The sequence below is a fragment of the Notamacropus eugenii genome, chromosome 4 (genome assembly GCF_028372415.1).
Source record: "Notamacropus eugenii isolate mMacEug1 chromosome 4, mMacEug1.pri_v2, whole genome shotgun sequence".
Classification (NCBI taxonomy): domain Eukaryota; kingdom Metazoa; phylum Chordata; class Mammalia; order Diprotodontia; family Macropodidae; genus Notamacropus; species Notamacropus eugenii.
The window spans coordinates 69,056,920-69,069,609 of record NC_092875.1 but is presented as its reverse complement, the minus strand read 5'-3'; the positions used below and the strand labels follow the sequence as shown (position 1 = coordinate 69,069,609).

The 12,690-nt window shown below is 50.4% G+C and overlaps 1 protein-coding gene across 1 annotated transcript; it reads left to right on the top strand.

Annotated features, from left to right (window-relative positions):
* Positions 1 to 6,126: 6,126 nt before the first annotated feature.
* C2CD4C (C2 calcium dependent domain containing 4C) lies at positions 6,127 to 10,755 on the top strand. The gene is made up of 2 exons (XM_072601717.1): positions 6,127 to 6,213; positions 7,889 to 10,755. Exon 2 carries the CDS (start codon positions 7,937 to 7,939, stop codon positions 9,239 to 9,241), a length of 1,305 nt encoding a protein of 434 aa, XP_072457818.1. The 5' UTR covers positions 6,127 to 6,213; positions 7,889 to 7,936; the 3' UTR covers positions 9,242 to 10,755.
* Positions 10,756 to 12,690: the final 1,935 nt, after the last annotated feature.

The following is a 12,690-nucleotide window of genomic DNA, read 5'->3' as shown; positions in this document are numbered from 1 at the left end:
GTGCTGGGAGGGTAGGTAAGCTAATGATTTGTATTCCCATTTCACAGATGGAGATAACTGAAATTTCTTCCTCAAGGGCAAGAGTACTGAGTCCAGATCTTCTGACTCCTGAGCTGTGGGGGTTTTTCAGTACAGTGAATTGCCTGTGGAGATCTTGGCTCAGAGGACTTCTCTCTCAGGCCCCAGTCAGTATTCATGGGGAATCATCTCTGGGCCTAATTTCTCTCTCAAGGATGACTTGAGCTTTTTTCTCTGACACTCCCAACTTCTCTTCCAAAGACTGCCCCAATTTCTCTCCCCTCAAATTTTCCCAACTTCCAAGAAGTGCTAACTTCTACTTGTTGTCTGTCTCTTTGTGACCCTGTAACCCATAGCACACCAACATTGTCCATAGGGTTTTCTTGGCAAGTATACTGCAGTGGTTTGCCATTTCCTTCTCCAGTGGAATAAGACAAACAAAGGTTAAGTGACTTGCCTTTGTGTCTGAGGCTGGATTTGAACTCAGGTCCTCTTGACTCCTGGCCCAGTGCTCTGTCCACTGTCTCAGCTTTTCTCCTAGACTACCCCAAATTCTAATACACTCTTTCAAAAAAAAGGTCCTCTTATTTCTCTCTAGAGACATACCAAGTTTTCTCTCAGAGCCTCCCAAATTCTTTTCCAAAAATTCATCCAACTTCCAAGAGATGCTCCAAATTTTCTTTCAGCCTCCCCATTTTCTATCTAGGACATCTCCAGTTTTTTCCCAAAGAATCCTCCAAATTTTTCCCCAAGGCTATTCCAAATTATCTTCCAGTGTTACTTCCAACTTTTCCCTTTATCCTATTCATCCACAAGTGGTAGCCTGGTGTGGTGAACAGAGAACTGGCCAGGAAGCCAGAAAGACTGGGGCTTAAATCCTGCCTCTGATAAGTATGAGTTATTCACTCAGCTTTTCAGTGCCCTGGGTTAGAGAAGTCAAACACGTTTCAGTGGGATACAGTCCACAATACTCTTTTGCAGCCTGAGCCAGATTAAAATGTAATTGGGAAATATTTAACCACATAAATAAAAGTACAATAAAACATAGAGAACATTACATTCTAAAACTAAGTCAATATGCAGCTGCAGGGATCCTTATGTGTTTCTATTTGAGGTTGACACCATGGCTGCGGATGACTTTCTAAGAGTATAAACTGCCAGAGAAGGTGCCCACCTATATTGGTAAGAGTTTCCTCACCTGGAGAATGAAATCAGCCAGACCACCTTCTCCTTTTCATCCCCAACCTCCACCATTCAAAACTACTTGAGGCCAATTGATCTCAGTATCCTGGAATCCCCACCCTAATACCTGTTAAATAGCATCGGTTGTGTTGGAACTGAGATTGGCTGAACAGTCATTCCTGCTGTCACCCCCTCTCTGCCTCCCAACACTTCTTCCACCACCTCCCCCAGGTATGCTACAAGTCCAAGGCTGGAGCAGCATGCCTAGCCCTCTATCTAGGAGAGAGGAAGGAGAGGAAGGCTTAGTGTCTTGGCAGTAGGAACACTTCCTGTTTATTGAAAAAAAAATCTAACAGTGTCTTAGCCCCAGCACGTGCCCAAGAAATCTTAGGCCAAAAGCTGCTTTTTTTAAACCCAGCTGTCTGGGTGGTGACAAGGAGGATGGAGCCCCAAAGCCGTTTCGAGTTAGGAAAGGAGTAGCAAAGATGGCCAAGCACTTGCCCCTCCAGGGCCAAGTCACTAGTAAACCAATTTGATTCTAATAGAACTGAATCACCCAAGGATTACCCTTGGGATATAGCCATGGAGCTGTGGGAGAAAATGCAGCTTAAGTCCTTTATGAGAAGCAAGGTCATACTGGGAATGAGGACAGAACTGGGATTCTAACTCAGGTTTCATGACGTGAATTCAAAAACTTCCATAATTACACCAGGATGGATCTGATTAGATTTCCCTGTTCCCTTAGAAGGTTGGAGACACTCTCTCTAGATCTCAGACCATCCACCAGATCCTAGTCTTCTGAAAAGGTTCTCGGAAGCATTCCCTGCCACATTCCAGGATGCTATTTGGTCTAGGCTCATTGTCCAGGCTGGAGGTGTGAAGTTGGCCCAAAGGCCTGGGGAATTTGTTCAGCTGATGTGACATCCAGCCATGGTCCTTGGGAACCATTGATCCACATTGGTTGGACCTATTTATTTTCCCTTCCCTTTGTGGAGAACACTGCCCCAAACCAGCACAACTTGGTCAATTTTTTCCTCTCCCAACTCCTCCTCTAGCTCCTGTCTGGAAAACAAATTGGATTGGAAGTCCCCTAGGATGGAGGAGCCCCTGTCCCCTTGAACTTCTCCCTCTTCCCCACAGGACAGGTCACATGGATCCTAGATCTCAGGTCAGGATTGTTCCCTGGGGCCAGGTTCTACCTGGGGTGTATGTGTGAAGGGAGGCAATCCCCCTCAGGCCTCTAACTGGGAAGCCTTAGAAGATGTTACATTTCAGGAGGACTTTAGAACACAGTGTTAGGAAGGAACCTTAGAACATAAAATACTGGTGCTCGAAAGGCATCTTAGCATACAGAATGTTAGAGTTGGAAGGGACCTTTGAACATAGTGTATACACAGTGTAGAAGGACTAAGAAAACCTGCCCCTAGTGATGAGAGTGGGGCCCCAGGGTGACAGCCTGTGGGTAATAGGAAGAAGGAAGGTTCAAAAAAAAAAAAAAGCCCTGATGATTCTAGCTGGTTAGCTTCAGTGAAGTAGGTAAACAAAGCAGATCCCAGAGGTCAACAAAACCTTCTGGCTCCTGAACTACTTAAGCTACTGGCCTGAAGGTGATGGTGCTCCCATCAAGAACTCGGTTCCCAGAGCTCGACCAAATGGGCAACCCCAATATAGTACAGTGGAAAGTACAAGTGGCTCTAGATTTAAAAGGCTTGGATCTGCTAGTTTTCACCTGTGTGACCTTGGGCAAGTCACTTAACATCTACAGACTCAGTTTCCTCATCTATAAAAGGAGGGGTTTGAATAAGACAACTTCGGTGATTCCTTCCAGCTTTCAATCTATGCTCCGATGACCTTGAGCAAGTCCTATCCCATTGCTTTGGGCCTCTGTTTAAAATTTAACAAGGATATTAAATTTAAAAACAAACCAAGGGTGGGGAAAGAGATGGAATGGAATCTGATAATCTCTGAAACCTTTTCCAGGTTTGTTCTAAGGTTCTAAAGTTCCTTCCAACAATGACCATCTCTATTCTAAGGTTCTAGCTCTGGTATTCCAGTAATCAAGCAACAAATATTTATTAAGTACCAACTGTGTACCAGGCTCTATGCTAGGCACAAAGGTTCCCCTTTGGAGTTCTAAGGGCCTTTCTAATTCAATTTTTAAGAAATCATTTAAGTGCCAAAAACAGTGTTGGACCCTCTTCCAAGTTCCCTTTTAGCCATATGAAGTAGGGATCTAAGGTCCTCTGAGCTACAATATACTCCTTTTGAATTCTGAAGGCCTTTCCCATTCAGATCAACAAACATTTATTCAGCACCTCCTCTGTGCAAGCTGTGCTAGGTGCTGGAGATAGACAGACGGAAAAAAAGGTAGGGGGAACACTCTATTTTCAAGGAATTTATATTTTACTGGGGTGGAAGCAATGAATGAGTATATCTCCAGATATCTTGAGGAGGAAACAAACTCTAACAACTGGGAGGATCAGAGAAAGTTTTACATGGGAAGTAGGTACCTAATCTGGTCCCTGAAGGCCAAAAAGGGATCTCAAAAGCAAAGATGAGCAGATCATGCGTTCCAGGAAGGAAGAGGAAAAAACTTGCTCCAGTGTATGCATACACAGCCCAGAGATGGAGTTTGGAGTTCATCAAGATGCTCGAAACCTAGCTTGTGAAGGGCAACAGGCTCACGGGAAGGGAGGGGAGAGGCAAATTATGGGAGGCTTCTGATATCAGCCTGAGTGGCTACATTATCCCAGAGGTGGTGGGGATCATGGGATCAAAAATCTCCAGCTGGAAGGAGCTTTAGAAGCTGGCTGGTTCAACTATAGGAGGAAACTGAGGCCCAGGAAGTGTGGTGACTGGGGTACGTATATAGCAGGATGTGGGACCAACTCCTGGTCTGGAGACTGTACTTTTTTACTATATCTGCTGCTTCCTGGAGAGAATCAAAAGGGAAGGGTCTTGGAACATGGAAGTGCTGAGGTCACTCTGACAGTCTTTGTTCTTAGGTTGATTATGGCTTTCAATGTTTTATTTTCTAACTTCCCTCTAAGCCCTGATGTAGATTCTAGTCTGACTGAAATGGAGTAGTGGGGGACAGGGGAGAATGGCAATGGGATGATGGTGGTCTTACAAGATGGGTCACCTGGAGATGGGATGGATAATAGAATCTTAGGGTTGGTTATGTTTAGAACTAGGGAAGGACCATTTTCTTTTGTTGGTTGGTCGTTTTCAGTTGAGTCTGACTCTCCATGACCTCATTTGGGGTTTTCTTGGCAGAGATTCTAGAATGACTTGCCATTTCCTTCTCCAGCTCATTTTATAGATGAAGAAACTAAGGTAAACAGGGTTAAGTGACTTGCCCAGGGTCACACAGACAAGAAGTGAAAGTAAAAATAATAACTTCCATTTCTATGGACCTCTACAATTTACATCATTCCCAGCAGCCCTAAGGCGAGGCAGAGAATACAAGTACCTTTTATCTGCTTTTTAGGAGATGAAAACTGAGGTTCGGAGAGCAGGGATTTGCCCAAAGGTCTGGGCTGGGGATTTTGACTCCAAGTTCTGGCTCTTTCCAGACCACCACACCCAAGGGCACTCCTCTCCTCCGCTGCCCAGCTGGGTGCTTGGGAGCAGCGGCCTCCCCGGGCCAATGACCCCCGGGGCCTCTCCTGCTGCTTTTTAACTAGCCTTTAACGCAGCCTCTTGGCAGCCACTCGACATCTCCAGCAGCAGGTACTCGAGCTCAAGGACCTGGCCTCCTCGCCTCTCTCCCTCCTCTCTCGAACGCCCTGGCTCCCAGACCCAGAGCTCTGAGGAACAGGAGGTGTGGAGGGGGCGAAGGCCAGACATATTCCAGCTTGTCTCCTTCTGGGCGGGGATGTCTGGTAAGTGTCCGGCCCCGGAGGTTGAGATGTCCCGAAATTGCATCCTCCAGCCTCGCTCTCGAATCCAGGATGGGGCGGATGCAATCCAACATTCCCCTCCCCTCTGCCCCCCAATTCGAAGCAGTCAAGGCGGATCCCTGCGGGTCCGGGGAAATGGGGAGAGGAGAAGGGGAGGGGGAGGCAAGGTTGAGGTCGGCCTAAAAGATTTGGGCCTGTACTTGGTGGTGGGCTAGGGCAGGGAGGGGCTCACATCTCCTTCAGCTCCCCGACCGTGACCCAGGAGGTGGAGATCTGTGGCCAGGAGTCAGGAGACCTGGGTTCTAGCAGCAGCTTTAAACCTTTCCCCAGCTTGGGCCATGGTTTCCCCATTTGTCAAAAGGAGTTGAGCTAGACTGTTTCAGTTCTAGACATTTCAGTATTTAAAGTCCCTTTCAGTGCTAACATTCTACGGTCATGGGATCTCTAAGCGCTCTTCCATCAGACACCCAATAATTCTACCCGGTGCTTTTGATCTCTCTGGAGGGTGGAAACAAAGGGTCAGTAGCTCGGGCCAGTTCGTCCTCTCTGGCAGGTGCACCCCTGGATCATTCCTCTCCCTCCCACCCCCTGAGATCTTGGGAGGAGGCCTGGTCTTGGGAGATAAATGCAATGCCGCAGTCTGGGATTAACTCCAGTTAACGGGCGCCCCCACCCACCCCACCTCAGGTCATCCCTCTGGCCCACCGTCCGCACTGGCTCTCTGTCCTCACAAGATTCCTTGGGGGGAAGGAGTGTCCTACCGTGAATTTGGTGGTAGGGCCCAAGTCTAGAGCCGCTCCTCCATTCCTATGCCCACTTCCTGCCATGCGGGGGACTCCTGGGCTTGCGGGGGTGGTGGTAGGAACCCCGAGTGGGGGATTCAGTGGCGGCGCTACACGGAGTATTACGGCGGCGGCGGCCGGGCTGGGCGGCTTCCTGCGGCCGCGGTGAATGAGTCCGACTGCGCTGCTGCCGCCGCCTCCCCTATATAAGCCACCGCAAGTCCAGTCGCCAGCCCAGTGCCAGCTCGGGAGCCGCTGTTTCTTTGCTTCGTTTTCTCCCTGAGTCCTCAGTCCCTGCCGGTCCGGGACATCCCTCTCCCTCTGAGCAGGTAGGCAGGTGTCGACTCCACAAGGGTCTGGAGGGTCCCCATCTCCCTGTGCCATGCACCCCGCAAAATCTTCCCTCCTCTGTATTCGGGAGGCCAGAAGCAGGTGCGACAGGACAGCTGGATCCCCATCTTTCGGGACCAGAGAGAGGGAGGGAGCTACAGGTGGGAACTTACCCTAGGTGGGGGGAGGGGGGATAGTGTGTAAGAAAGACGGGGCCTGGGTTCTTCCCTGCTCCTTTGCTGGCACCTCCCAGCCCTTCTCCGCATGGTGAGCCTCGATTATAGATCTAGGGGAGTGCTTTGAGATCCCGGCAAGTACCTAGCAGGGAGCTGGGACGGAATGACCCGCAGGGGTCTTTCCCTGTGCCTCTGGCGCAGAAAGGGACCCCAAAGGCCCTCAAGCTTCAGCCCTGGGGATATGTGCTTATAGCCCTAAAGGAGTGCTTTGAGATCCTAATTCAGCAGGGTGCCCAGAGCCAGCAACTATGCGGTTCCAATTACCTGGGTACCTAGGGACGTCAATGTATAGCCCTAAAGGAGTGCTTAGAGATCCTAGCACAGAAGAGTGCCCCCCTTCCCCAGCTCAGAGGGCAAAACCCAAATGGTCTTTATTACCCAACCCAGATCCGGGAGTGCAATGGGCCCTCTGGTCCCTTCCCCAGGGTTTTGAACTCATAACATTAAAGGTGTGCTTTGAGATCCCAAACTAGGAGAGGCATAGAGCAGGGATACTGTTCTTCCCCGGGTATGGGCTGTTTAAACATACCCAAAGAACTTTAAGGATGTGAACTCAATGCTTTGAGATCCCAGAACAGCCACAATGTTGTCCTAAGACCTGCCCTGTCCTCTGGCCACAGAGTGGAGTACCCCATAAGCACCTGAATTCCTTTCCCATTGATGTTAGCTACACAGTGCCTGGAAATTCCTGGTTTAGTAGGGAGAGGAACTTCTCATCTCTCTTACTAGGAATCAGTCCTCTGGACTTGTCAAACCTGGGATATAGACCTAGAGCTCAGGGCCAAGACTTCTTTGTCTTCTTATCTCTTCCTCCTCCCTTCAGTATCCCCTAATCCTCGGGATGCCAGAGGATACCCCAAGTCAAGTGTTTCTCCTGCCCAGAGTGGGCAAGGGGCTTTCCTGCAGGTGAATCTTAGAGGCATTTCTCTAGTCACTTGGAGGTGTGTGTGTATGTGTTTGTGTGTGTGTGTGTGTGTGTGTGTGTGCAGAAGAGAGTCTCTTCTTGCCTGAAATCCTATCATACCAAGGCAGGAAATGAGCCTCGGGAATGGGTGCTGGGAGGGAAGGCAGGAGCAGAGAGAGCTTCAAGTGGCCATGTACATGGGGAAGTGCCCAGGGCAAAGTGTGGGTGCTGCCAAGTAGCCTGATGGTCTCCTGCTCCCTTATTCAGAAGGGAATGGTGGGCTTATAGATTCAGAGCCAAAAAGGATCTTCCAGGTCATCTAGTTTATCTGCTAATATTTGGAGCCATTAAGTGATTTACCCAGAGTCCCACAGGTAGGAAGTATCAGAAGCAGGATTTGAACCCAGAGCTGCCTGAGTCCAAGTTCAGCATACTTCCACTGTGTTACCATGCTGGGTATTTGTGGTCTATGTCCCCTGTGCTGCTCCTGCTCCCATCCTGACTTCTCTGGTCTCTCTTTGTCTGATCTTACAGCAATTTCTGGTGCTGCCACCTGCCTCCATCACCCTCAGTACTATCCCCATGAAGAAGACCAACATGTGGCTGTTGGATCGACTGAGAGGGTCTGGAGAGAACGGTGCCCCTCGTGGGGCGGATGGGGACCGATCATCTAAGGGGCCCCTCTACAGCAATGTGCTCACTCCAGATAAAATCCCTGATTTCTTCATTCCTCCGAAGCTTACCTCAGGGCCAGGTGAGGTGGAGGGGGCAGTCCCAGGTTCAGGCTCAGGCTCCAGCTCCCCCCACCTAGGATCATCCACCTCTGAACAAAATTTGGCATCTGGCAGTAGTGGGGCTCGAAAGGCCCAGAGAAGCCCCCGTTTGCCCGCCAAGCTCGCAGCTGAGAGTAAGAACTTGTTGAAGGCAGCCAGCAGACATGTGATCCAGATTGAAAGTGCTGAGGACTGGCGGCCAGAGGAAGAGGAGGAGGCTGTGGCCACCAATGCTGATCCCCAATCCCAAACTGCCATGTCTTTGCCCTATGTACCCAAAGCCCAGACATCCTACGGATTTGCCACTCTGATGGAGAGCCCCCACACCCGACGCAAGGAATCACTCTTCCACAGTGAGCATACTGGCCTGGCCCAGGCTGGATCTCCTGGTGCCCTTCGGAGAGCTGGGGCCAAGGCCAACGGTGAGGGCACCTCTCGAGCTGAAGCCCTGATGAGCCCCTACCGATACTTCAGTGGCGGCGAGAGCGACACAGGCTCATCAGCTGAGTCATCCCCCTTTGGGTCACCGCTGCTTTCACGCTCTGTGTCTCTACTCAAGGTGTTTGCCCAGGATGGGCAGGCCAAGGTGAGCCAGCTGAGGCATTCTGTGGGCCGCCACAGCTCCTTGTCCACGGATGACAGCTCTGCTGACGTCAGCCCCAGCGCCCGCCGCCGTGCCCGTCGCACCACCCCAACAGGTCCAGAGGCCAGCAGTGAGGCTGCCTCAACTCCTAGGGGGGAGCACACAGTTCGCCTGGGCAAGAGAGGGAGCCTTCGCCTAGCAGCGGAGTATGACCCCGCCCAGGCCCGCCTTCGGGTGAGGCTGTTGGCTGCTGAGGGTCTCTACGACCGTCTCTTTGACACTCGCAGCATCAATTGCTGTGTGGGCCTCTGTCTGACACCTGGGAAGCTACAGAAGCAGCGCAGCACCATCATCAAGAACACTTGGCACCCCATCTTCAACGAGGACTTTTTCTTTGATGGTCTATGCCCCTCCAGTGCCCGCAAGCTGTCTCTCAAGCTGAAAGTAGTGAACAAGGGAGGCAGCCTGAAAAGGGATACCCTCCTGGGAGAGAAGGAGGTGCCCCTCACAGCCCTGCTGCCTTTCTTGTGAAGGCCCTGCCCAGCCCAACCCCCCCATCGAGGAGGATGGGGTGGGGAACCCCTCTCTGACCCATTCCTGCCCTAGGTGCTCCTTTCAGTTCCTTCTACATTTCTGCCCCACCTGCCCCACCTGCCACCCAGGGAATGTGGGGAAACTCCAAACCCACAGCACTGAGAGCTGGCATGCCCAGGGTGAGGGATGCAGGGGGTCCCAGGAGGGATTGGGGGTGAGGGACAAAAATGGCCCTCACATGGGGGCCCAGACACCTGGCTTCAGTCCCAAGTCACTCTAAGAAACTAGTGTCACTTTCACTAATTTATATGGGAGTGGGGAGGGGAAAGGGGCTGAGACAACAATGCTGGACAGTGGTGAGAGCCCTGAATTTGGAGTCAGGACGCTCTGGCCTCAAGTCCCAACTTTGCCTCTTGCTCACTAGGAGACTCTGAGCAAGTCTCTTCTCTCTGGCCTCATTTTACTCTTCTGTAAAATGCTGGACTAGATAATTTCTAAGATTTGCTCCAGGTCTAAATCCCCATGATCTGGATCTTCTGGTCCAGGGGTCTCATCTCCCTCTAGCCGGGGAAGGAGATTTCTTGATAGATGGGGAGGAGGAAAGCAGGCAAGGAACAGATTGGTCTGTTCCCAGTGGGAAAAAGAGGGGGCAACCTCCCATTTTCCTGCCTTCCTCTGTAATCCTAAGACTGTACCTTCCCTCTCATATTCTCTTTCTGCATACTTTGAAACTGGCTTGCTGAAGATGCGCTGGAATTTGGGTAACCAAGTCAGGGAGGAAGGGGTCTGGTGAACTTCCAGGGGGCTAAAGGAAAATCCTTGGGGCTGTATAGAAAGAGTCAACCCCAAAGGGAAGGGGATGAGATTCTTTCAAGGGCTCTCCACTCTGGTTTAGCCCAGCTCTGCTTTCCCAGAGGCACCCAGCTGATCACCCTAGATCAGGTAGACACTGGGTGGGAAATCTCCCATCTACAGAAGCCATTCTTGGCTCTGCTGCCTGCCTAGGGGATAATGATTAAAGGGATGAGCCCTGGGAATGATCAGAAGCAAAGGGTTCCAGAGCTAAGGGAAGTCTTAGACCTTAGTGGGACCATCTAAGTCTAACCTGCTTGGTTTTACAGATGATGAAATGTCCAAAGAGAATGAGCTCCCTGTGGTCACACAAGGACAGAGTATCAGGATCAGGGCTAGAACACTGGGTTCTAGACAGGGCTGCTGGGTTCTAGACACTCTAGTGCTGAGCTCAGTCTGGAAAAAGTCCTGGAAAGAAAAGGCTGAAGGATTGTTTCCACCTCATCCCCCAGGGGATGGAGACAACCAGCATGTCTGCCTGTTTCCACTCCAGTATCCCCTCTCACAGTCTGCCCTCTCTCCCCTCTTTTGGCCAGAGGGTTGCTTTGTCAGTATTTAAACCTGCTCCCCAGCCAGGGAGCCATTCAGTCCTGGCCAGCTTCCTCCCTTCCTATTATTTCCTACTCCATGTTATCTATGTTTGTTGTCTCTTGTCTCCCTGCATGATTCCTGGCTTCTGCCTGAGAGAGGCCCCCAACTGTGCCTGGCCTCCGGGGCCCATGCTTGACTCCCCATCCTCTTGCACACAGCAGATGGCAGCCGTAGGCCTTGCTGTACACAGCTATTTATACTTGGAGAGTGATTGACATCTACCCATGTTTTATTCTGTGTGTATAAGTATGTTTTGGATATAGTCCGAGCGGGTACAGTGATTTTTCATGTTTTTTTTAAAAATTGTTTTGTAGTCCTGTGGCCTTTAATATGTCTTGGCTGGTCCCTGGGGGCAGGCAGAGAGAATTCTCATCTCAGCCAAGAACTGGAGGCAGTGTGGGATAGTTGCCAGCATAATTCAAGTCCCGTTCTGGGATGGGGACCTGGCACTCCTTCTCAGCTCCTCATTCCCTTGGCACCCCTTTGGATGGCTAGTCACCAATCTCCACTGGGACCTGAGCACAAGACGTCCCTTTCACCCAAACTCCACAGGCAGGAGATGGGGACTGTTGAACAGTTGTTCTTTGCTTGGTGGGCAAGACTGGCCAATCCCTCTCCTCCACAATTGGCCTCCATTTCTATTTCCTGATTGAGGAGGAGCTTTGGGCAGTCAAAGTCAGAAGGGATCTGATCATTGACTCCAGCCCTATCATTTTAGTGATAGGGAAACTGAGGCCAAGAGGGGCAAAGTGATTTGCCCAAGAAACATATAGTGATTCTGGCAGCAGAGAATGGCCTCCTAGCCCTAGGTTCAGGGCTCATTATTTCTGCCACCTGTTGTGTAACTGGGATTAGTAATTGATCCTAATCCCTCCAGTGGCTGAAAGAAGCCCACATGGGATATGGAGAAGACTGAAGTCAGGATGAAAAAGCTGCTAAAGGGGGCTGAGTATAAATAGGGTTGCCAGGTGATCCATTCCTGAACTCCACTCCCCAAACAGAGCAGCTGATAAAAATGGGCCACTGGAAGAGTGAATTGCCTGACCCTGTTGGTGCTTGGAAATCAACACCTCCTCATCCCAGTGGGGACCCTATGTCTCTAGGTAGTGTGCATCCCCTCTACTCCCCAACAAACCTGCCTTCTGCTGGCACCTGCCAATGGGGTAGAAAACACCCTGACCCTCTTTCTCTCTTGCAGTTCTGTTTTGATGTTTCCACTTTCCTGATAACTTTTAAGGTGAATTCTATCCGCCCACCTATGAGTGTGTGTGTGTGTGTGTACGTGTGTTTATAAATGCGTTTTTAGTGCAATAAAGGTATTTCCAAAACAACTGGGTTGCTGTTGCTGTTTCCCTGAGCTAAGAGAGGGATATATTTGACCTGGGGTCATCCTCCCTTTCCTCCCATTCCCTTTTCTCATACTGTTCATCTTCTAAGACTCTCTGAGAATCAAGCAGAAAAGGACCTTCATACCTAGACTGTCAGAGCTGGAAGGGGCCTTAACAGACCAACCCCTTCATTTGTTATCCAGGGAAAATGAGGGCCAGCCTCTCTGCCTGGAATTCTGACCGCTGGCTCATAGGAAGGGCCAGGCGCTCATTGGCTCTCATGGAAGACTTGATCTCCTGGAGCCAAGTTGGAGGATCTTCTGTGTGCCGCACCTGAGGGTTTCCTGAAGGCTAGGCTTCCCCTATGCAGCTAAACTTTCTAAACTGTCAGGTTATCCCTCTACCCACTGGAATGGGTATGGTTGAGAATGGAATGGAGAGTGATCAAGAAACAGGGTGGGGCTGGCAGGGCTGCCTCTGCACTAATTCAAAGAAAAAACAGAAACAGTCCCAAGCTTACGGTCTAGGGAGCATGAAAATATGGACATACATCTGCACAAAGTGAGGACAAGGTAGTTTGGGAAGGGAGGGTGCTAGCAGGCTTGGAATGGGGTTGAAGGCCAGGAGAGGCTTCATTTCAGCTGAATCTTCAAGGAAAGCACAGGTGTTGATGAA

Bases quoted from the DNA above. Each gene is read 5' to 3' on its own strand.
- C2CD4C (XM_072601717.1), top strand. From the start codon at position 7,937: ATGAAGAAGACCAACATGTGGCTGTTGGATCGACTGAGAGGGTCTGGA.